General features: G+C 44.5%; 1 protein-coding gene and 1 long non-coding RNA gene across 2 annotated transcripts in view; one reads left to right on the forward strand and one right to left on the reverse strand.

The window, feature by feature from the left end:
* Positions 1–14967, forward strand: part of ENTPD3 (ectonucleoside triphosphate diphosphohydrolase 3) — a 42328-nt gene extending 27361 nt beyond the window's left edge. Inside the window, exons 6-11 of the mRNA XM_060180357.1 lie at positions 3188–3347; positions 5310–5543; positions 7007–7279; positions 8276–8386; positions 10313–10450; positions 14718–14967. Of these exons, the coding sequence (XP_060036340.1) occupies positions 3188–3347; positions 5310–5543; positions 7007–7279; positions 8276–8386; positions 10313–10450; positions 14718–14954 (1153 nt within the window). The 3' untranslated portion in view covers positions 14955–14967. The remainder of the gene's footprint in view (positions 1–3187; positions 3348–5309; positions 5544–7006; positions 7280–8275; positions 8387–10312; positions 10451–14717) is intronic.
* Positions 876–14710, reverse strand: LOC132535275 (uncharacterized). The gene is made up of 3 exons (XR_009547047.1): positions 14548–14710; positions 11547–11704; positions 876–1118 (listed from the first exon to the last, which is right to left on the reverse strand). It is a non-coding gene; the product is annotated as an uncharacterized LOC132535275 (long non-coding RNA).
* Positions 14968–23731: the final 8764 nt, after the last annotated feature.

Raw genomic sequence — 23731 nt, forward strand, 5'->3', positions numbered from 1 at the left:
GCTGCAGGTGTTTCTCTCTGCCTCTCTACCTCACCCCACCCCTCCCTTTCAATTTCTCTCTGTCTCTATCTACCAAAAAAAGGGGGGAAGAGGTAAATGACCACAGGAAGTGGTGTGTTGATCCTACAGGCACTGAGCCCCGGCAACCCTGGTTGCAATAAATAAATAATAATTAAATAAATTACCTTAAAATCTATTGAGGGTAGAGACAGTTCTAGACTTCAAAAATAACATTCTGTCACCAGAAGTCAGTACTCATTCTGCTTAAAAATCACTTTATCTATGATCCCAGTAAGGGAAAATTAGTGTAGGCATAAAGAAAAAGTATTTTTTTGTTGTTAAAAATTCGTCAGCTCCAGCTGGCCAGGCTAGCTTCACGGGCGGGTAACAGAGAGGAACAGAGACGACCAGAGACATACGGCTGGGCAGGGAAGCTGTATTTCTTTATTCAGCAACAACGATTCGTAAACTAAGACAAACTAATCACCAAACAGAACTCTGTTGTCTCTTTGTGGCGGCGCAAGCACTCTCTCTGACTCTGGAACTCAGGAACCCTCCCCAACTCCGGATCTCTGGAACTCTGGCGGGGTTCCTTGGGGCGGGGCCAAGCAGGCCACGAAACTAACTGGACTGATCCAATTTTCTTGGCGGGGGAGAACTAGAACCCAATGTAAAGCATACAACATTTTTTAAAAAAGAAAAAAAAACAACAAAAACCAGACCCACTTTAACAAGATGACCAAAAGAAACAGTGAAGCTAAATTAGATTTTTTTTGGCTAAATTAGATTTTTTTTCTTTCAGTTATCATATCTGTTTCTAATCCTATGTGCTGGTTGACCATATAAAATATGGAAGTCAGATTTCTTCTTTTTTCAATTTATTTGGATGAAGACAGAGGAAAATCAACAGAGGGGTGGGGAGACAGAGAGGGAGGAAAACAGAAAGACGCCTGGAGCCCTGCTTCGCTGCTTATGAAACTTTCTCCCGTCAAGTGGAGCCTGGAGGCTTGAACCTGCATCCTCATGCACTGTACTGTGTGCCACCCCCTGGTCCCTGGAAGTCAGATTCTTTGTTCTCTCTTGATGTCTGCGGTGTGTTTCCAATTTATCGTGGTTTCCTTAAATATAGATGATATGGGGGTGGGGGTGAGTAGAAGGCAGTGGCATAATCTGGTTAAGCACTCACATTACAGTGTGCAAGGACCCAGGTTCAAACCCCCAGCCCCGTACTTCAGGGGGAAAGCTTCATAAGTGGTGAAGCAGGGCTGCAGGTGTGTCTCTGTCTCTCTCCCTCTCTATCTCTTCCTCCCCTCTCAATTTCTCTCTGTCTCTATCCAATAATAAATAAATAAATAATTTTAAAAAAGATTTACTAATAGGGCAGAGGAGATAGCACAATGTTTATGCAAACACATCTCTAGGTTCAGTCCCCAGCACCACCATAAGCCAGGACTGAGCAGTGCTTTGGTGAAATAAAACGCATAAATAAGATAAGAATATATGTTTTCCTCTTTGTTTTTTAATTTACTTTTAATGTTTTAGTTTATTTTAATGAGAGGCTAGAGGACTATAATACAGAAAATAATAACTCTAACTTACAGAACCTGTTCTGATGGTGAATCCATTTCTTCTAAGAAATGTGTCAGTGTTTTTTAAAATTATTATGAGTGATTTAATAATGATTGTGGGATAAGAAGGATACAATTCATACAGTTCCCATCACCAGACTTTTATATCTCATTTCCTTCATTGGAAGCTTCCCTATTCTTTGTCCCTCTGGGAGTATGGACCAAAGAAAGTTTATGGGGTGCAGAAGGTGGAAGGTCTGGCTTCTGTAATTGTTTCTCCGCTGGACATGGGCCTTGGCAGTTCGATCCAGATCCCCAACCTGAGAAACTAGTTGGTATTTTCATTGCCAAGTCAAGTATAAACGAAGTGTTACTTTGTGTGTACTTATTTATGTATTTATGTATTTATTTTTAACCAGAGCACTACTCAGCTCTGGTTTATGGTGATGCAGGGGATTTGAACTTGATACTTTGGAGCCTCAGGCATGAGAGTCTGTTTCTATAACCATTAAGCTACCTTCCTCACCTGGTGTGTGTATTTAAATCTATGTACATGGATATGTACGTAATGAAACTCAGATGGGATGGAAACTGATAAGACTAGGAAAACTGAACTCTATTCCAAGCAGGAATCAGTTGCTACTGAATCAAAATAAACTTCTACCAATAGCATTGGTCTTCTTGAAACAGAAGTTGAGTCAGTGCCTCTGCTTTTAATTCACCAATGGAAGGGAAAACAGTCTCCCAGGTGTGCTTTGCTTCTCCTATGGGGAATACAACATCAGGTGATGTAATACTATTTCATGGGGGACATGCTAATGCAGGGTTCCATTTTTCTGGGATCAGCACCCTGGTGGCTTTCAGATCCTGTGATGGACCTTTGTCATCTCAAGATGAAGCCCCCCCCAAAAAAAAAAAAAAACCAAAATGAATGAAGCTGAAAATTTTAGCCTTGTTCCTTTCCTTTTACTCCTCTCTCTTTTTTTTAATAATTATTATTTACTTTTTAATGGCTTATCAACTTTGTTTACTGTGGGAGAGAGATAACCAGAAATCAAGAGGGACAAGAGAGAGAGAGAACTGCAGTCCTGCTTCACCACTTGCAAAACTTTCCTCCTAGAGGTGAGGACCAGGGACTTGAACTTGGGTCCTTATACATTGTAACGTGTGTGCTTTACCAGGTGCACCACCATCTGGCCCCTCCTCTCCTCTCTATTTCCACATTCCATTTCCTCCCTCTGCTTCTATCCCCTCTTCCTACTGATGAGGACTCCTTGATGTTCTTCCCTGAGGAGATTGCTGATGTCATTCTTGGGTTCACCAATATCTTTGCTTCTGATCTGAGACAAAACAGTAGTGATTAAGCAAGAGGTTCTTTTGATCTACTGACTGCCAGAGACAAAAAAAAAAAAAAAAAGTGGTGTTTTTACTTCAAATTAGTTTCCTACTAGACAGTTTTATGGGTGATAAATGTCTCCTACTTTCACAGTTGCTAGGAGGCTTCAACTCTCCCTGCCTGTGTGTGTGTGGGGGGGGCGGGGGTTTACATTTCTACCTGAGCGAGACTACTTTAAGCCTTCACTATTTGGACACTCAGCCTTTTGTGTTCTCTTGCATAGGTTGCAAAATGAAACCGCAGCTAATAAAGTCATGGCCAGTATCGAAAACTACTTCAACTCCCAACCGTTTGATTTTAGGAGCGCCCAGATCATTTCTGGGCAAGACGAAGGGGTATATGGATGGATTACAGTCAACTATTTAATGGGGAATTTCCTGGAGGTATGTGAAAACAAATGCCATCTTTTCTCATCTCGCTCTGTAGCCCATCCTTTCCGGGTGGCTGTTTAACCTGGAGGCATGCCGACAGGGACCTCTGTCCTGGCTATTCCTGTCCTGTCATTAAGGAGACACCTAGGAGACCCAAACTAAGGAAAGACGTGTAGCCTAGGTGAAAACATGGATCATAAATGCATGGAAAGGGGGAATAGTTATCATGAAATGGAAAAACAGATGAACACAGAGAGCACCCTCTCCTGATTCCCCTATGTAGGTATTTCAGTCTCTGCCTGGTAGAGATTTGCATGTCCTCTGTGATGTAGGGACATAGAGCCTAAGTCTGTATTTCCTCTGTGCCTGATGGGCCTCACAGCCCTCAGTGACTGCAGCTGCCCTACCTCCTCCCTTCACATTCCTGAGCAGGACAGCTAGGGAGGAACCTAGCCTAGCCTGAGGAGATAAGACCCCCCTCTCCCCCCGCCCCCATCCTAGCACCAAGGCCCAAGATCTTGTGCCTGCAGTGTGCCATGTCTGCATTCTCTCTGTAACCAAGATGTAAAACTCTGTATAAATAAACAGTGCTGTTCCATTGTCTGGGCAGAGAACTTCCAGAAGAGATCCAGAGCTCTCACTCACTGGTGTAGTAAACTCCTCTCTATTCACCACATCCAGCTCTGGTCTTGTGTTTGGGGATAATTTCTGCAATAATCCGTTTTCTAGCTTATAAAATTTAAAAAAAAATGGAGGTGGGCGAAATCGGATCTTGGGTTGGGAGTCTTTTGAGGGGGAGCTGAAGAATGAGCAGCCCAAGGAATCCCTTACCCATAGTCATCTAAGCTGACAGTCCTTCAGCAGTCTTCTTCCCAACTCTGTATCATCAGATCTCCCCACACTTCTTTTCCTTTGGTAGAGAGAATGACTAACTCCAAGAGATGATAGACAGGGAGCAGGAAACATAATTCCTGTTGATGTGAACTCACTGTCACATACTCAGTTCAAGTTATATAATTTTTTAAATTTGTTATTGGATAGAGACAGAAATTGAGAGAGAAGGGGGAGATAGAAAGGAAGAGAGACAGAGAGACACCTGCAGACCTGCTTCACTGCCTGTGAAGCGACTCCCCTGCAGGTGGGGAGCCAGGGGTTTGAACTGGGATCCTAACCGGTCCTTGAGCTTTGCAGAGTTCAGGTGGCCAGTGTGTTTGTTGGGGAGGGAGGGAGGGAGGGAGGTCTTGGCTGAGGGGAGGATTCCTTGCCTTCTGGGATCTGTACTTTGTATTTCAACTAAAGGAAGACAGAAGCCATCAGTCTAGGGAGATAGCATAATGGTCATGCAAAAAGGCTTTAGTGCCTAAAGCTTCATTGCGCTTTGCACCACATGCACTGCGCTACCGCCAGACTCCCTTAATATATAATTTTAACTGATTGTCAACAGCCAATATTTTGAACATTTTACATTAAAAATAAATTTGAACTCACCACACCTTAAAGAAAGACGATATTTGACCCAGAGAGTCATACCCCTTAGCAGTAAGATGTAAGTTTTGGGTGGAGATCCCTGGGCACATAGAGATGGTGTCTTTCACTGCTTGTTGGTCTAGCGAACTTAGCACAGCACTGGGGATGGTTCTTGACTTTTATTTTATTTTTATTTATTTTTAATTTTTTAAATATTTATTTATTCCCTTTTGTTGTTCTTGTTTTATTGTTGTAGTTATTGTTGTTGTTGGATAGGACAGAGAGAAATGGAGAGAAGAGGGGAAGACAGAGGGGGAGAGAAAGATAGACACCTGCAGACCTGCTTCACTACCTGTGAAGCGACTCCCCTGCAGGTGGGGAACCAGGGGCTCCTACTGTGGTCCTCACGCCCGTCCTTGCACTTTGCGCCATGTGTGCTTAACCTGCTGGGCTACCACCTGACTCTCCTTTACTTATTTTTTCTAACTTTCTTTCCCCTCTGTGCAGAAGAACCTGTGGAATATGTGGGTCCATCCCAGTGGAATGGAGACCATAGGTGCCCTGGACTTGGGCGGTGCCTCCACCCAAATATCCTTCTCCATGGGGGAGAATGTGAACGTCAGCAGCAGTGACATCATACAAGTGACCCTCTATGGCTACACATACACACTCTACACACACAGCTTCCAGTGCTATGGTCGGCACGAGGCTGAGAAGAAGCTACAGGCGATGCTACTTCAGGTACCAGAGTTCAGGTGGCCAGTGTGTTTGTTAGGGAGGGAGGGAGGGAGGAAGGTCTTGGCTGAGGGGAGGATTCCTTGCCTTCTGGGATCTGTACTTTGTATTTCAACTAAAGGAAGACAGAAGCCATCAGTCTAGGGAGATAGCATAATGGTCATGCAAAAAGGCTTTAGTGCCTAAAGCTTCATTGTTCCAGGTTCAGTACCCAGCACCACCATGACCCAGAGCTGGGCAGTGCTTTGGAATAATAATAATAACATACTTTTTGTGTGTGTGTGTGCTTACTCCTGAGGTTCTAACATCTTTCTTTTTTGCTGATCACTCCCAACGTATTTGACTCAGAAATCCAGGGAAGTTGAACTTCAGATATCTTATAAAATGATTCGAGACCTGGGAGCTCTTTATAGATTCAAACTGCTCTAAGACAGTAGTTAAATATACTCCTGAGAATTTTGATACTCCCTTGAATGTAGACAAAAATAATAAAAGTGGCCACAAGAGAAATGGCTTGATGATAATATCAGAGCCCTGCTTTGGGCTCAGTCTCCTTTTAGATGGCTCTGTGTTAGGTATGTCTGATGCCCTGTGAATGGTGGGATTTTAGAACATCTGAATTCTTTTTTTTCTTTGCCTCCAGGGTTATCTCTGAGGCTCAGCCATTGCTATGAGTCTACTACTCCTAGTGGCCTTTTTTTTTTTTTTTTCTATTTTATTGGATAGAACAGAGAGAAATTGAGAGGAGAGGGAAAGAGAAAAACAGACACCTGCAGACCTGCTTCACCATCTGTGAAGCAACCCCCCCTCCCCCGCAGGAGGGGAGCCAGGGGCTCGAACCCAGGTCCTCACACCGGCCCTTGCGCTTTGCACCATGTGCACTTAAGGCTGCATTTCTGCCTGGCCCCTAAATTTTTTTAGATATTTATTTTATTTGACGGGACACAGAGAAATTGAGAGGGGAAGAAGAAATAGAGAGGAAGCGCAGGTAAGTGGGCTGTGGCTTGTGAGCCGTTCCCCTGCAGGTGGAGGCCAAGGGCTCAGACCTGGACCTTGGTCATGCCTACAGTGCGCTACCTCCCAGCCCTTAAAAATTTTGAATGATCTACTTATTTGTGTCTTTTCTGATAGATCAGTAGCTAATATCCTGTCCCAAATCATCACTTAATCGAAACCGATCTTATTTTCTCACCCAAGTGGAGTTAATGAAGCCTGTCTCACAGAGCTGTCATGAGTGCTTGTTCAGATCTCGTGGACAAGAACCTCTCAGAGTGCCTGGTGCCAGGCAGCTGTCCTTCACCACTGCTGGAGTATCTAGACAGCTGGCAAATTGCCTTCATTAACAAACAAGCCGCCCCCCCCCCCCCGCCCCCAGCACTAGCAGAAAACAATAGTGAGAATCTGCAAAAGGTAAATATTTGGTTCTCCCCAGAAGAGAGGCTTCTGACACTTCAATCTTGTACCTACAGAATTCTTCCACCAAAGCCGAAGTCATCAACCCCTGTTACCCTCAAGATTACACCACCAGCTTCACTCTGGAGCACATATTTGACAGCCCGTGCACCTCGGACCTGAGACCCACCAGTTACAACCCTCATGACGTCATCGTATTTAAAGGCACAGGCGACCCATCACAGTGCAGGGACCAAGTGGTTTCCCTATTTGACTTCAAAGCTTGCGATGACCGAGAAGATTGCTCCTTTAATGGGGTTTCTCAGCCAAAAGTTAAAGGACCCTTCATGGTAAGATGAAAAAAGAAAAATTCCTGGGGGCCAGGCAGTAGCGCAGTGGGTTAAGCACACATAGTGCAAAGCACAAGGACCCTGGGAAGGATCCCGGTTGGAGCCCCTGACTCCCCACCTGCAGGGCAATCACTTCAGAAGCTGTGAAGCAGGTCTGCAGGTGTCTATCTTTCTCTCCCCCTTCTCTGTCTTCCCCTTCTCCATTTCTCTCTGTCCTATCCAATAACAATAGCAACAACAGCAACAGAAAAAATGGTCACAGGAGCAGTGGATTCGTAGAGCAGGCACTGAGCCCCGGCGACAACCCCAGAGGCAGGAAGGAAGGAAGGAAGGAGGGAAGGAGGGAAGGAGGGAAGGAAGGAAGGAAGGAAAGAAAGAAAGAAAGAAAATGAGGGAGTCGGGTGGTAGCTCAGTGGGTAAAGCACAGGTGGCGCAAAGCCCAAGGAACAGTTTGGTAAGGATCCCGGTTCGAGCCCCGGTTTCCCACCTGCAGGGGAGTCGCTTCACAGGCTGTGAAGCAGGTCTGCAGGTGTCTGTCTTTCTCTCGCTCTCTGTCTTCCCCTCCTCTCTCCATTTCTGTCTTATCCAACAACGATGACAACAATAACTACAACAATAAAAAACAAGGGCAACAAAAGGGAATAAAAAAAAAATCTTTTTAAAAAAGCCAAATCTTTAAAAAAGAAAAGGAAAAGGAAAACTTCCTTTCTTCCCCATTCAATTCTTACTTTCCTGCTTCTCTCCTGCTGACCTGTTTCACACTTTCCTCTTCCCCATCCTGGAACCTCCCTGTGAAAACCCATTCTTATGAGAACTAATGTCTTTTTTTTTTTTTTTTCCCATTACCAGAGCACTGCTCAGCTCTGGCTTATGGTGGTGCGCGGGGTGGGGGTGGGGGGAGGGTTGAACCTGGGACTTTGGAGCCTCAGGCATGAGAAAATGTCCTCTGTTTGCATGACCATTCTGCTATTGTCCCCTTGTGCTTCTTCTTTACAGGCCTTTTCAGGGTTCTACTACACAGCTGCTGCTCTCAACCTGTCCGATAGCTTTTCCCTGAACTCCTTCAATTCAAGCACTTGGAATTTCTGCTTACAGAATTGGCAACAGGTCAGTATTTAAAGAGGTGGGATCACTATCAAAAGCAGACAGAAAAGCCGTGCATGTTCCATTTATGTGCTTGTGTACATGTGTTCTGCATTGGGTTTTATTTTTACTAATATTTTATTTATTTATTGGATAGAGACAGACTGAAATTGGGGCTGGGTGGTGGCACACCTGGCTAAGCACACACAGTACTAAGCACAAGGACCTACGAATGGATCTGGGTTCGAGCCCCTGGCTCCCCACCTGTAGGGGAGTTGCTTCATAAGCGTGAAGCAAGTCTGCAGGTGTCTATCTTTCTCTTCCCATCCCCCTCCCCTCTCAATTTCTCTCTGTCCTGTCCGGCAGGATAGCTCACCTGGACAGTGTCCTTGCTTTGTCATGCACACACCCAGGTTGCAGTTCGATCCCCAAAGTACTGGAGGGAGCTTTAGTGCTTAGTAGCCTTCTCTCTGTCTGTGAGACCCAGTGATGATTAAAAATCAATCTTGAAAGCAGAAATACCATATGATCCTGCATATAAATAAATGCCGCTCCTAGGCGTTTATAAAAAACATGTGAATATTAGTGGTGCAGTGCATTAGAGCATTGGACTCTCAAGCATGAGGTCCTGAGTTCAGTCCCCGGCAGCACATGTACCAGAGTGATATCTAGGTCTCTCTCTCTCTCTTCCTATTTTTCTCATTAATAAATAAATAAGATCATAAAAAAAGAAACGAGGGGGAGTTGGGTGGTAGCGCAGCAGGTTAAACGCATGAGGCGCTAAGCACAAGGACCAACTTAAGGATACCGGTTCGAGTCCCCAGCCCCCCACCTGCAGGAGAGTCACTTCACAGGCAGTGAAGCAGGTCTGCAGGTGTCTATCTTTCTCTCCCCCTCTCTGTCTTCCCCTCCACTCTCCATTTCTCTCTGTCCTATTCAACAACAATGACATCAATAACAACAATAAAACAAGGGCAACAAAAGGGAAAATAAAAAAATATATATATAATTAAAAAAAGAGGGGTCAGGCAGTAGCACAGCAGGTTAAGCCCACATGGAGCAAAGCACAGGGATCTGCTAAGGATCCCGGTTCGAGCCCGCAGCTCCCCACCTGCAGGGGCATCGCTTCACAGGCAGTGAAGCAGGTCTGCAGGTGTCTATCTTTCTCTCCCCCTCTCTGTCTTCCCCTCCTCTCTCCATTTCTCTCTGTCCTATCCAACAACAACAACAACAGCAATAACAACAACAATAATAAACAACGAGGGCAACAAAAGGGAAAAAACAGCCTCCAGGAGCAGTGGATTTGTAGTGCAGGCACCAAGCCCCAGCAATAACCCTGGAAGCAAAATATATATATAATCAATAACAAGTTAAAACAGTATTTTGGCAGGAGTCAGGCTGGGTTAAGCGCATGTGGCACAAAGCATAAGAATCTCGGTTGGAGCCCCCGGCTCCCCACCTGCAGGGGAGTCACTTCACAGGCGGTGAAGCAGGTCTGCAGATGTCTATCTTTCTCTCCTCCTCTCTGTCTTCCTCTCCTCTCTCCATTTCTCTCTGTCCTATCCAACAACAATGACATCAGTGACAACAACAGTAATAACTAACAACAATAAAGCAACAAGGGCAACAAAAGGGAAAATAAATAAATATTAAAAAAAAACAGTATTTGCCACTCTTTTTTTTTTTTTTTAACATCCAAAATAACGTTCCTTAAAACATTGCTGTTGGAGGCTGGAGAGATAACATAATGGTTATGTAAAAAGACTTCTACGGAAGGCTCTGATGTCCCATGTTCAATCCCAGCTACCACCACAAGTCAGAGCTAAGCAGTGCTATGGTTAAAAATAATTCTAGTGGTGATAATAAATACTTAAACATCACTGTTGAAATGTGCACTTTAAAGCGTGCCTGCCTGGTTTGTCGCTTATCTGTGTGGAACTTCCCTTCCAGCTCCCGCTGCTCCTCCCCAAGTTTGAGGAGAAGTACGCCCGCTCCTACTGTTTCTCAGCCCTGTATATTTACCAGCTGCTCTTGAATGGGTACAGATTCACCCAGGAGTCCTGGCCTCAAGTACATTTTAAAAAAGAAGTAAGTCCAAACACAGTCCGTTTTCTCTTCTTGCTCTCAAAACAGAGGTTTGTGTGTAAACGAAATGTAGACCATGAAAGGGTATGGAGGACTTAAATGTGCTGAATGCGAGCCTAAGAGACTCATCTGAGAGCTTGTCAGAAGAGATGACAGTTCAAAGGTGTCTGCTGGAGATCCTTCCGCATGAGTGGGTGACTGCAGAATCAGCAGACCTTGAGCTCCACTACAGTTTCAGCCTTCTCTTATCCCTAGCATTGGACACAGAGGTGAGAACCTGGAAGGTACCTAGTAAATCATAGGTGTATTCAAACTATGTGTGTGTGTGGGGGGGAGGAGCAGTGTCTAAATAGTAACTAGTTGCTCTCAGTTTTACATAGAAAGCAGAGAAAGATACAGGCTTTGGAGCAAGCAAGAGTGGATATAGTGTTACATAAGAATGTTCTCTTGGCATGAGCCCGAGGTCACTGCTTTTACTGTCAAGTGTCCAGATGGTCCTGGGATAGAATTACAGCTGCTACCCAGGGACTGTTTGGACAGTCACCCCCTAGACCTTATTTCCACAGAAGGCTCGGCCTTGCTGATATGTCCATCCAGCACTATGTTCTTCTTGGTCTGGGAAGGTTTTCTCATTTGAAGAATAGCTGATTAAAGCCTGAAGTATGTCTGGAGTCAGTCTGTTTAATATAAGCTTCAGCAATAATTACATTAAATCAATCAATGTCCTACATTAGCCCTGTGACTGTCTAGTTTTACATAAATAAAATTGAGTCATCCACAAAAAAATAAGGATGTCTGGAGACATATAAGGGCTATTGGTGGCAAATATTTTCTAAGCTGTGCTTCTAATGGATCTAATTAGCAAGAAAGCACATTATGAGTTGGAGAAAGATTTTCCATTGAATATATTTTACTTATTTTTTATTAATTTATTACATATTGGCTAGAAGCAGTCAGAAATCAAGAGGGGAAGGGGGTGATAGGGAGAGAGACGGAGAGACACCTATAACACTGCTGTTCATCGGCAAAGTTCATGGAGGGTAAAAAATGTGAGTCAGGATCACCTCCATGGGGTAGAGATATCTCTGGAGGAACATACCTGGCAGTTGAATTGGAGTGGGAGAGAGGTCACCTTGGGCCGCCTCCAGATACTTTGTGGCACTGTTATTCTGTAAGAAGGATGATCAGCCTTTGTCTTCCTGGTCTACACTCACTGCAGGGCACATGATTGACTCTGACCTCTCAGGCTCACAGCCCCTGCACAGACAGAAGGCAAGGCCTGAAAGGACGCAAGGTGTGACCAGTTTCACCTCCATGTTTTACTGCAGCCACCTCCTAAGAAGACATAGACCTTGGGACAGCAGTTCTGGCCCTGGGTGTCAGCTTCTCCAAACGGAAAACAATCTTACAGCTTTAAAAGTCTGAACTCTCGGGAATCGGGCGGTAGCATAGCGAGTTAAGTGCATGTGGCACAAAGCACAAGGACTGGAGTAAGGATCCTGGTTTGAGCCCCCGGCTCCCATCTGCAAAGGACTCACTTCACAAGTGGTGAATCAGGTCTGCAGGTGTCTGTCTTTCTCTTCCCCCCTTTGTCTTCCCCTCCTCTCTCCATTTCTCTCTGTCCTATCCAACAACGACATCAATAACAACAATAATAACTACAACAACAATAAAAAAAAAGTTTGAACTCTCAAGACAATAAGTCCTAAACATCCTCCAAACTCAGGGTTGTTTATTGAAAAAAAATCTTAAAAATGAAGGTGCCACTTGGTGGTACACACCCAGTTAAGCGCACATCTTACAAAGCACAAGAACCCGTGTTCAGTCCCCTGTCCCCATCTTTCAGAGGGTCCGCTTCACACATGGTGAAGCAGTTCTGCAGGTGTCTGCCTTTCTCTCCCTCTCTATCTCCCCACCCTTTCTCAATTTACCTCTGTGCTACCTAATAAAAAAATTAGAAGAGAAGACAAGCAAAGCATGGCCACTGGGAGCTATGGGTTCATAGTGCTGGCGCTGAGCCCCAGAAATAGCCCTGGAGACAATCAATTTAAAAAGTAAAATATTTTTTAAAAACCAAAAAAATAAAATAAAATAAAAAACAAACAAAGAGAGTGTGGCTGGAGAAATGGGTCATCAGAGAGTACCCAGGACTCCAGAGCCGAGGCTTCAGACTTCCATCACCAACACTCATGTGCATGGCTGGTCTCTCTTGCTCCCGATAAGTAAGTCTTTTTATCTCTTAAAGGTGGATTGAGGCCAGGTGGTGGTGCACCTGGTTTAGTGCACGTTACCATGCACAAGGACACAGGTTCAAGCCCCTGGCTCCCACATGCGGGGGAAAGTTTCATGAGTGATGAAGCAGAGCTGCAGGTGTCTCTCTGTCCCTCTCTATCCCCATTCCCTCTCAATTTCTCTCTGTCCTATAAACAAATAAAAATAAATATGTATTTTATTTATTTATGAGAGAAAGGACAAAGAGAGAGAGAACCAGAACACAGGACCAGGCAGTAGCACACTTGGTTAAGCCCATATATCATGGTGCGCAAGGACCTGGGTTCAAGCCCCTGGTCCCCACCTGCAAGGGGGAAAGCTTCACGAATGGTGAAGCAGGGCTGCAGGTGTCTCTCAGTCCCTCTCCCTCTTTATCTCCCTCTCCTCTCAATTTCTCTCTGTCTCTATCCAATAATAAACTAAATTAATTTTTAAAAGATGCTATATATAAGATAAATCACAGTAATCTCTGTTTTAAGGAACTTGGAAAGAGTTGGAAAGAAAATAATAAATACTTGAAAAGTAACAATAGAAAATACTGAAATGAGAGAGAACACACCACTCTGGCCTCCACAGTGCCAGTGATTGAACTCTGGACCCATTGCTTCCAAGTCCAACACTCTAGCCACTACACCAACTACAGAGCCACATGTAAATATTTTAAAAGAGTGAAAAAATCTATGACAAATACTATAAAGTAGAAAACTCATGTAGCTACTTAGTATCTAACAAAATGACTTATAAGATAGGAAAAAAAAGTATCATTCAGTTACCCTGAGGGTGGCACAGTGAAAGCAACAGGTCCCACATTCCACCCCTGGCACTGCTTATGCCACATTGATTCTCTGACTCACCCTCTGTCTCTTTCTTTCCTCTCTCTCCTTAATAGAAAAATAAGTCATGAGTGGGGGTAGACAGCATATTGGTCATACAAAGAGGCTTTCATGCCTGAGGCTCTAAGTTCCCAGGTTCAGTCCCCCATACCACCATAAGCCAGAACTGAGCAGTGCTCTAGTAGAAAAGATAAATAAATAAGTAAGTAAATAAATAAGTCATTTTGGGGGGCGGGCAGGCTAAGCAGCACGTGGCGCAGCAGGTTAAGCGCACGTGGTGCAAAGCACAAGGACCGGCACAAGGATCCTGGTTCGAGCCCCCGGCTCCCCACCTTCAGGGTGCTTCACAGGTGGTGAAGCAGGTCTACAGGTATCTCTCTTTCTATCCCCCTCTCTGTCTTCTCCTCCTCTCTCCATTTCTCTCTGTCCTATCCAACAACGACATCAATAACAACAACAATAACAATAAGCACAACAACGATAAAACAACAAGGGCAACAAAAGGGAAAAAATAGCCTCCAGGAGCAATGGATTCATGGTGCAGGCACCGAGCCCCAGCAATAACCCTGGAGGCCAATAAATAAATAAATAAATAAATAAATAAATAAGTCATTTTAAAAACAATCATCCCAAATAGAGGATTACAGTATTACAAGAATTTAATTCATTAGGAACATTGTGAATTTGAAACATTTATATAGCTAATAAGATAGCCTAAAGACATTGTACTAGTGGTCAGGGGGTAGATAGCATAATGGATATGAAGAAGGCTCTCATGCCTGAAGCTCCAAAGTCCCAGGTTCAATCCCCTGCACCACCATAAGCCAAAGACATGTATGGAAAACTTTATGACGCTACCAGAAGGAATTGACAAAGTCTGTTTCCCATTTGGCCTATCCCCCCGAAAGTACTCCTCAGCTGAGTAAAGCAAACACACTCCTCAGTAACTGGCACCAGAAAATGTCCCACTGCTGCCTATGCCCTCCTCATGCTTACCTGCCATGAGGGTAGGAGGGTCCTTTCTCTGCAGTCCTGGCATCCTTGGACACAGTGATCTGGCTTCTAGCCCAGCCTCTGCAGTGTCTGAACTTGGTCAAGTCCTCTGAGGCACGTGCTTTCAGGGTTGAGCCCTGCCCTGAGAACTAACCGTCTCCTCTCTCCTGCAGGTGAAGAACAGCAGCATAGCCTGGTCTCTTGGCTACATGCTGAACCAGACCAACCAGATTCCAGTCACAAGTCCCCTGGTCCGCCTGCCCATGCATCCACACGCCTTTCTGGGAACCCTCGTCTTTTTTGTAGCAGTTACGTTGTTGTGTCTGGTATTTCTTGTGTACCTTTGTGTGTCATCCAAGAACAGAAGGCATTCCCCGCATGCCTTTGACTATGCGGTGGATTCTGAGTAAAGCCAGAAGCAGCTCTTGGAATCTGAGGACTTCCCAGAGCCAGCCTGGGTAGCACCAGGCCATACCAGTGAAAGGCTGCCGTCATGTGCCTCTCAGATACTGATTTTATGCCATAGCATCTCTTGGAGGCTCTGGACACAGTACTGCTGAGATACCACCACCGCCACCACCGCCACCACCCCTTATTGATCTACTGGGGAAAAGAGGAGAAATGGCTCATCTAAGTCAGGTTCTTTGGCTGGGCATTTCATATGCCCTAGAGGAAGCATACGTTGAAAAGTGTTGAGGAATTCAGCTCAGGTTCCAGTCTGTTATTTTTTGCCCTCGGTTTCCTGGTCCCTTAAGTATTTGGTCGCACCAGATGCTTGTTTCATGGCTTCTTTCTGTTTGTCCTTGAGTGCCACGAACACTGAGCTCCTGCAAATTGGTAGGAGGCTGTATCTGTGGGACCCCGTGCCTTGACAGTGGTCACAGCCAGACTTCTATCATGTGGGTAGAGCCAAGAGAATATAGAGTGAGATACAGTGGCCCTAGGAGGTGCTGCCCTAGGCAAGCCATCAGCCCCAAGCTAGATCCCCACTGTTGTTTTGGTGTGTGCTCTCTGTCTCCTTCTATCTCTGCTTTTGTAGGAAGGAAGGAGGAAATAAAGGAAATTCAGAAAGAGCCTTGAGAGAGAGCTCACCCGGGAGGGTATCTGCTTTGCCAGGCACATGACCCAGGTCTGAGTCCCCAGTACACCTTGGTGCCTGGGAGTATTACAGTGCTGGAGAAAAGCTTTGGTGCTCTGCTGTTTGTCTCCACTCATACTTTCTTTCAATCTTATATGCTCTCTCCCCCTCCCTCCTTCCTTCCCCCTCTCCCTCTCCTCCCCCTCCCTCTCCACCTCTCCCTCCTCCCCTCCCCATCCCTCCCCCTCTTCCTCTCTTTGCTCTCCCTCCCCTTTCATTCTTCCCTCTCCCCTCTCCCTTCCTCCTCCTCCCTCTCCCCCTCTCCCTCTCCCTCCCCCTGCCCCTTTTCTCTCTCTACCTCACCATCCCTCCCCTTCTCTCTCCCTCCTCCCTCTTTGAAATGTTTTGCCTAGAGCAGTGAAGTCTGGTCTACAACAACAAAATAATAATAGTCTTACAGAGAAAATGTCCCAGAAAACCACAGGTGATTCCCAGTGTGAGGCTGCTGCTGAGGGCTCAGGCCGGCTGGTGGAGACAGACCCCTGTGTGTCACCATCCTGACGGCCCCTTCACACTGCTATGACCAATAAAGCACGTCCAGTCCCGGGTTCCTGCTGTTCTCCAGGCCCTGGCTGAGGATTGTCTTTGCATTGCCCGCATGGTGTGTCTAGCTTGCTCACCATTCTCACAGATACATTTGATACTGCCATAAGCATGCTTGCTCTCATTTGTTTTCCTGAGCTATAGAGCTCTCCGTAGTAACCAGTTTTTTTTTGTTTTGTTTTGCTTTACTTTGAGGAAAGAAAAGAACATTGTGAGATGCTCACAAAAAGAGCTCTAGCTAAATGGAACTCTTAACGGGGCTGGGTGGTGGTGCACCTGGTTGAAAGCACATGTTACAGTGTACAAGGACCCGGGTTCAAATCCCTAGTCCCCACTTGCATGGGGGAAGCTTTTTGAGTTGTGAAACAGAGCTGCAGGTGTCTCTCTGTATCTCTCTCTCTATCTCCTCCCCTCTTGATTTCTCTCTGTCTCTATCCAATAAATAACTTAAAGAAGAATCAACTTAAAAGGGCTTCAACTTAAAAAAAAAAAAAAAAGAACTCTAGCGAATCCAATGACTACAAACTGGAAATGAGTGTTTCAGAGTGTTAACCAAATACAGATTAAATGAGATTCTTCTTTTATTTTTCTTGCAATGTGGTGTGCATTTTTCATTTGCATTTTACATTCCTTCTAAGAACCCAAAGTGGTATTGTTCTAAAACTTTCAGAGTCAATCAAGAAAACCATGCATCATTCCAAAGAGCTCAAAGGACCTCACGCTGAGAAGCCTTCAGTTCTTGCCATAATTGAGTTAAACATTTCCTTATTTGATTTTCAGAACTTTTGTGAGGACCTTTCAGATCGCGGGTAGATAGTCTACCTGGATAGTGTACCTGCTTTGTCATGGACAGGACCCAGGTTTGAAACTGGCCCTCATAGTACTGGGGGAAGTTTCGGAGTAGTGTCTTTCCCTCTCATCTCTACAGTCTCTCAGTCTCTATCTCTGTCTATAAACATCATCCCGGGATGGTGAAGCAGCAACAGATACAACTCTATTCCACAAACCTTTCCTAGCTTGCATACAGATATAAAGACACACACATGCGCGCGCGCACACACACACACACACATACACATACAAGCATTGATTATAGATTATATATTGTGGATGGGGTAGACAGAGTAATGGTTATGAAAGAGACTCTCATGCCTGAGGCTCCAAAGTCCCAAGTTCGGTCCCCTGTACCACCATCAGACAGCAGTGCTCTGGTAAAATAAATAAGTAAATTGCATATTGTCATTTATCTTTGTGCATATATATAGTTTGTTCATAAAACAGCAAATAAACTACTGATGACAAAGTCTTACTCAGTAGGCATATAATCAAAGCCTAACATCTTGCCAGGTCTGCATGGATTGCATGTCTGCTGTAAGTGTAGTTAGTATATACCCTGTGTGTGTTGAATAATAAATGACTGAGAAATGAGAAATAAATTGTAGAAATACCAAATTAAAAATAGCATGCAAACCACTAAGAATCTGCAAGGAAAAACAAAAAGATATGCCCATGCAGTCAAGACCCATTTAGGAACTGTGATAAAGAACTGTGGGCTTGGGGGTCGGGCGGTAGCGCAGCAGATTAAGCGCACATGGCACAAAGCACAAGGACCGGCCTAAGGATCCCGGTTTGAACCCCCAGCTCCCCACCTGCAGGGGAGTCGCTTCACAGGTGGTGAAGCAGGTCTGCAGGTGTCTATCTTTCTCTCCCTCTCTCTGTCTTCCCCTCCTCTCTCCATTTCTCTCTGTTGTATCCAACAACAATGATATCAATCATAGCTACAACAATAAAACAACAAGGGCAACAAAAGGGAATAAATAATAAATAAATATTAAAAAAAAAAGAAACACAAACTGGGCTTTCGAATGTGCCCAAGAGTTGCAGCAGATGGGCCGTCTATAAAGTCTGCAGTTGTGTTGCTCTGATAGGCAAGTGTTTGAGGTGGGTTCCATCTTCCTGACCTTCTGGTGTCACTCCCGACATTATGCTATTAATGGTTAAAGGAATTTGCAGGTCTAATGACTGACCAGTTGACCTTAAAATGAAACGATTATGCAGGTAGGTATAATCTTATCATTCAAGTCTGCCATGGGATTGTCAGACAGATGGGACACATGGGGAGATGGCAGCGTCATGAACAGTTAAACAGTTATGCAGGAGGCATTTTGGGGCTCTTAAGGTCGATTTAATGCAGGCAGCTCAGTGGACTCATATCCAAAAACAAACAAACAACAACAAAAGAGCCCAGAACAAACTAGGGCTGTTGCTTGTATACAATCTGATAGCAACAAACTGAAAGGTTAGTTTTTCTTTATCAAGAAAATACATTTGGACAGGGTCTAGTAGCAGACCCCTCAGCAGGTACAATAGGCTCTTGGGTGGCCAGCCAGTCACTTTGGTTAGAAAATCCTATTTATGTACAAGTGGGGATGGAGGTGCGGGGAATATTGCCACCAACTGAATTTTTCTACGTTAACTAAGAAGTTAACCCTAGCTTAATAAGAAGCTTCGTCTTGCTTTACTGTCTCAAGTTCTTTAAAGGTGGAGCATTTTCTCTAGAAAGTATAGAGATTCAAAGAATGAGAAAGATTGGAGGGGGCCAGGCAGCAGTGCTCTGGGGAGGTGAGACTTTAGGACACACTGGTGAGGTCATCTGCCCAGGGAAGTCAGGATGGCATCGTGGTAGCGTCTGCAACTTAATGGCTGAAAGTAATAAGATATAAAGTGGAACAAATTGTTTAATAAACAGGAACCCAAAGGTAGGAATAAAGCAGATGAAATTAGGTGTCTTTAAGTAGGAAAAGCTAATAGTACATTTTAAGTATATTTTAAGGGCCCATGACAATAGTAATTATTGCCTGAGCCTGACAGTAACATGCAGGTAGACTAAAAATATTGTCTGGGAAGATGGTGTCAAGAGTTGAGAATAGGCCTAGAAATCTGGATTAGGGCAGAAAGTAGCTCCCAAACATGAAGATAGTATATAAATACTGTTAACTGTTTACCACATCAATCTCACCTGGGGTCCATGTCTATTCATATTTAGCACAGAAGCCTGTGTAACCTCTGAGTCCCTGTCAGTCTGAGCTCAGAGTCCATGGTCACAGCTGGGAATATTCTATGCACTCATTTCAGGACCCATCTTCCTTGAGTAGCAGAATATGTTAATCCAGCCTCCCTTAGAGAGTGGGGCAGTCCCTATCATCACTGTTCTACAGTGAGGATAAGGTCCTGGAGAGACCCACAAGAGGGCTTATTATGACATTCCTGATGGAAGTGACCAGTCATGGTGGACAGAGGGATCTATTAGAGGTCTTGGCCCATCATATCTGTGTGGGAATCCAAGATTTTCCTGACTAGAGTCCCAGATGATGGAGTGGCCTGGTATTGACCAAAAGGGCCATCATTAAAGTGAACCAGTCTCTTGCTTTTGGAGTCCCTTTATCCAGGCAAGACTTCAGCTCTGCTGCAACATTGATTTTAGCTTTGTGAAACCTGAAACAGAGAACCCAGCTGAGGCTTCTGACCTACACAACGATGAAGTAATAACTACGTGTCCTTGTAGGCCAGTAAATTTGTGGTGATGAGCCACAGAAGTAGCTCACCGGCTAGAGTGTCTGCATTGCCATTCCAAACTACCAAGCTCAAGCCCCAACACCACATGGGCAGTGCTATGGCAGGGCAGGCTGTTTCTCTTTCTGTCTCTCTGGCCTGAAGCTGTGAAATCACATGCATGAAACCCCACTCCACAATAAACAAACGGGGGCCAGGCAGTGGTGTACCTGGTTAAGTGCTCACACTACAGTGCATGAGGACCCAGGTTCAAGCCCCTGGTCCCCACCAGCAGGGGCAAAGCTTCACAAGTGGTGAAGCAAGGCTGCAGGTGTCTCTCTGCTTCTCTCCCTCTCTCTCCCCTCCCTCTCTCTGTCTCTACCCTATAATTAATATTACAAATAAACAAATACATAAATTTGTGACAATCACACAGTTCATGTAACTACAGACCAGAACCCAAAGCCCCACAGCTGTAAGTAAAGCAAACATTCAAAGTATGTGGCGAAAGGACAGAGAAATAGCTTAGCATTTTAGAGCATAGAATTTGTATAACTGAGGCCCTGGGTTTGACCACCTTCTGTTTTTCCAGAGCTGAAAATTGCTCGGGTCTCTGTGTTTTTGATTAAAACTAAATAAGTAAATTTTTAAGGTAAAAAAATTCAAGGTTGTGTAGGGAGATAGAATAAAGGTTGTGCAAAAACTATTATGCCTGAGGCTCCAACGTCCCAGATTCAATCCCCTGCACCACTATAAGCCAGAACTGAACTGCTCTGGTATAAATAAATATTTTTTAATTCACTTATTGTAAATCATACTATTCTTTACAGTCACCATATAAAATAGCATGCCAACAGTAATATAAAGTAACTTGCCTATTAATACCATACCAGCCAGATAAAATAATATGCCAATATCACCCAGACAGAAATGTATTTGGGGTACAGGGGTAGATGGCATAATGGTCATGCAAAGTGACTCTCATGCCTGAAACTCCAAAGTCCCACGTTCAATACCCCCACACTACAGTAAGCTCAGCAGTGCTGGTTTTTTTTTTTTTTTTTTAAAGCATTTTTGGAGTTGGAGTTTGCAAGTTGGAACGCTGACCTGGTTGAGTCAGATAGCTGTTAAAACCAGCATGTTTCCTATCAGAAGATGGCAGCATCTTGATCAGTTAGGCATTTGACTTTGAAATCTTATAGTCTAGCACATGCACATAGATACCTGATTTGTGACATAAGTGTCACATACGTGAAACAACAGTATTCACCTGAGCATTCTCCATACTGCTTTTCATGGGACTGTAAGTTTGTATCCAACCAGTGAGACAGAGTTCCTTTATCTCCACAACCTTGACAAAATTTAGCCTCTCCTGTCTTGTTGATGTAGGCTGTTCTCACAGATGTGAGGTGGAATCTCAGCGTGCTTTTAGTATGCTTATCTCCTTGAGAAAACTGACTATTCACATCTTCTGCCCACTTTTTTAATTGAGTTATCTTTCTAATAACGTCTTTCTAATAATCTTTCCTTTTAATATTTATTTACTTATTCCTCCTTTCTCATTAATAAATAAAATATATTTAAAATTTTATAAAGAGAGAGAGGGGGAGAGAGAGAGAGGGAGAGAGAGAGAAAGCTTAGAAATGTTCCCATTAGGATTGTAACAGTTTGTGCTGGAAGTTCCTGTTTTCGACATATAGAAACCCACTCAAGGGCCAGGTGGTGGCGCACATGTTACAGTGTGCAAGGGCCCTGGCTCAACTCTGGCTCCCCATCTGCAAGGGGAAAGTTTTGCAAGTGGTTAAGCAGTGCTGCAGGTGTCTCTCTGTCTCTCTCCCTCTCTAACTCCATCTCCCCCTACCCTCTCGATTTCTGGCTGTCTATATCAAATAAATAAAGATACAAAAAATTGAATTAAGAAAAAAAATTAAGAAAACCACTCAAGAATTAAGGGGGATAAACGGGGGTAGGGTTAGTTAGCTTAATGATTATGCAAAGAGACTTTCATGCCTGAGGCTCCAAAATCCCAGGGTCAGTCCCTCCTTACCAACATAAAACAGAATTGAGCAGTGCTCTAGATTAACAGAGAAACAAATTAAGATCCTTTAGGAACTATTTTTCCTTGTTATTCAGCAAATGTTTATTGATCCTCAGCTGTGTGTTAGAGCTGACACTGGGGAAAGGTGGATAAGACAAGGTTAAAGAGAAATCCCCAGAAACTCATAAGACTTTCAAAAATGTTAACATCAATTCCCCCAGGCTAAGCAGCTTCTCCATAAAGTGATTCTGGGCTGGATGTGCTGTTTCCTTTTGTAACAACTGGGGAAAGTGTCTCATGAAATAACAGAGTGGATAGGGTGTTACCGTTAGGCTGGGGAGACAGCAACATGGTTCTTCCGAAGACATTCATGACTGCCTGAAGCAGGCAGACAGGCTGGCTTCCTCTGAGCAGCTCCAGGGTTAAGAACACAAGCCACGCCCTCACCTTATAAGTCACCCCCCACTGCACCCCAGGGACTTTTGAATGTCCAGGTCAATTCAGGTGCTTGGAATTAGGAGATGAGTGGGGTCCTTGTGACTGGGATCTGATTCCGGCTTTTCCAGGAGAGAGAAGAAGGCTTCAGTCAACCTTAAAGCAGCAGGCTTTGAAATAGCTGTCTGAGGAAGGAATTGCTCTCAGGTCAGATACATGGCATGGGGTGAGAGGAGGCCTTGCCCCAGGAGTCTACAGTTTGAGAGGCTCAGAACTTCCCTCTAGAACTTGCCATGCTTCTGAGGGTCTTGTGAGCTGCGGGACTGAGCGCATTCAACCAAAACATTGAGCTGCAGTGTTTCCCTGACGTGTCTGCAGCCTTGACCAGCAGCAGCAGCAGGTCAGAGTCGGGCTCTGGGTGGGCTTCTGGGTCTGCACAACGCTGTGGGTGTGGGGGTGTTTTTTGCTGTGTGGCGTCGGTCTGGAGTCCCCTGATAGAGCAAATGGGTGACAATTACAGCTGAGGGTCTGGCTACAAAGGTTTCTGGGCTTGGGACTCCTGTGTGTGTTGGGGGCTGCTGTTGGGAGTTCCCTGTTCCTTGTTGAGTGATGTTTGCTTATTATTTGGATAGTTTTTATTGTTATTGATTTAATGGTGGGTTACAGAATGATAAGATGTCAAGAGTATATAGTCACACACCCTCACCAATGTCCTGTGCCTAACCCCCCTCCTTAAAACCACAGACACAATTACAAGCTCTAAGAGACAGTCTGCTTGACTTTTTTGTTGTTAGTATGCTCTGTTATGCGTTCCATATAAGGGATACTATGGACTTACTTGACTTTCACTTATTAGCTTAGCCCAGTCATCTCCAGTTCTGTCCATTTTTGTTTCAAGTGATGCAGTCTCATCTTTTTAACTTGCAGGGTTGTATTCCATTGTTTCTTTGCTGATTTTATTTTTATTTAATAGAGACAGGCAGAGAGGGAGAGAAACCACAACACAGCACTGAAGCTTTCTTCAATGGTGTGGGGTTATAGCAAAGCCACATACTATCCAAATGAGCTCTTTCACCAGCCCTCCATGTTGATTTAAACAATTTAATTTTTACTATCTATTCATTTAGTGGGGAGACAACCAGAAATTATGAAGGAAAGGAGAGATAGAGAGAGACAGAGAGATACCTGCAGCTCTGCTTCGCCACTCGCAAAGCTTTCCCCTTGCAGGTGGGGACTGGGGGCTTGAATCTGGGTTCTTGAACATTGTAATGTGTGCTCAATCAGGTGTGCCACCCCAAGCCCCCAAAATTTATTTATTTATTATTTGATAGAGACAGTGAGACATTGAGGGGGAGGGGGAGATAGGGAAGGAGGAAGAGAGACAACTGCAGCCCTGCTTCATCACTGGTGAAGCTCTTCCCTGCAGGTGGGGGCCAGGGGCTTGATCTTATCATCTTTTTCTCATGAAACCTATCTCTCAT

This window comes from Erinaceus europaeus, chromosome 21, assembly GCF_950295315.1.
Source record: "Erinaceus europaeus chromosome 21, mEriEur2.1, whole genome shotgun sequence".
NCBI lineage: Eukaryota > Metazoa > Chordata > Mammalia > Eulipotyphla > Erinaceidae > Erinaceus > Erinaceus europaeus.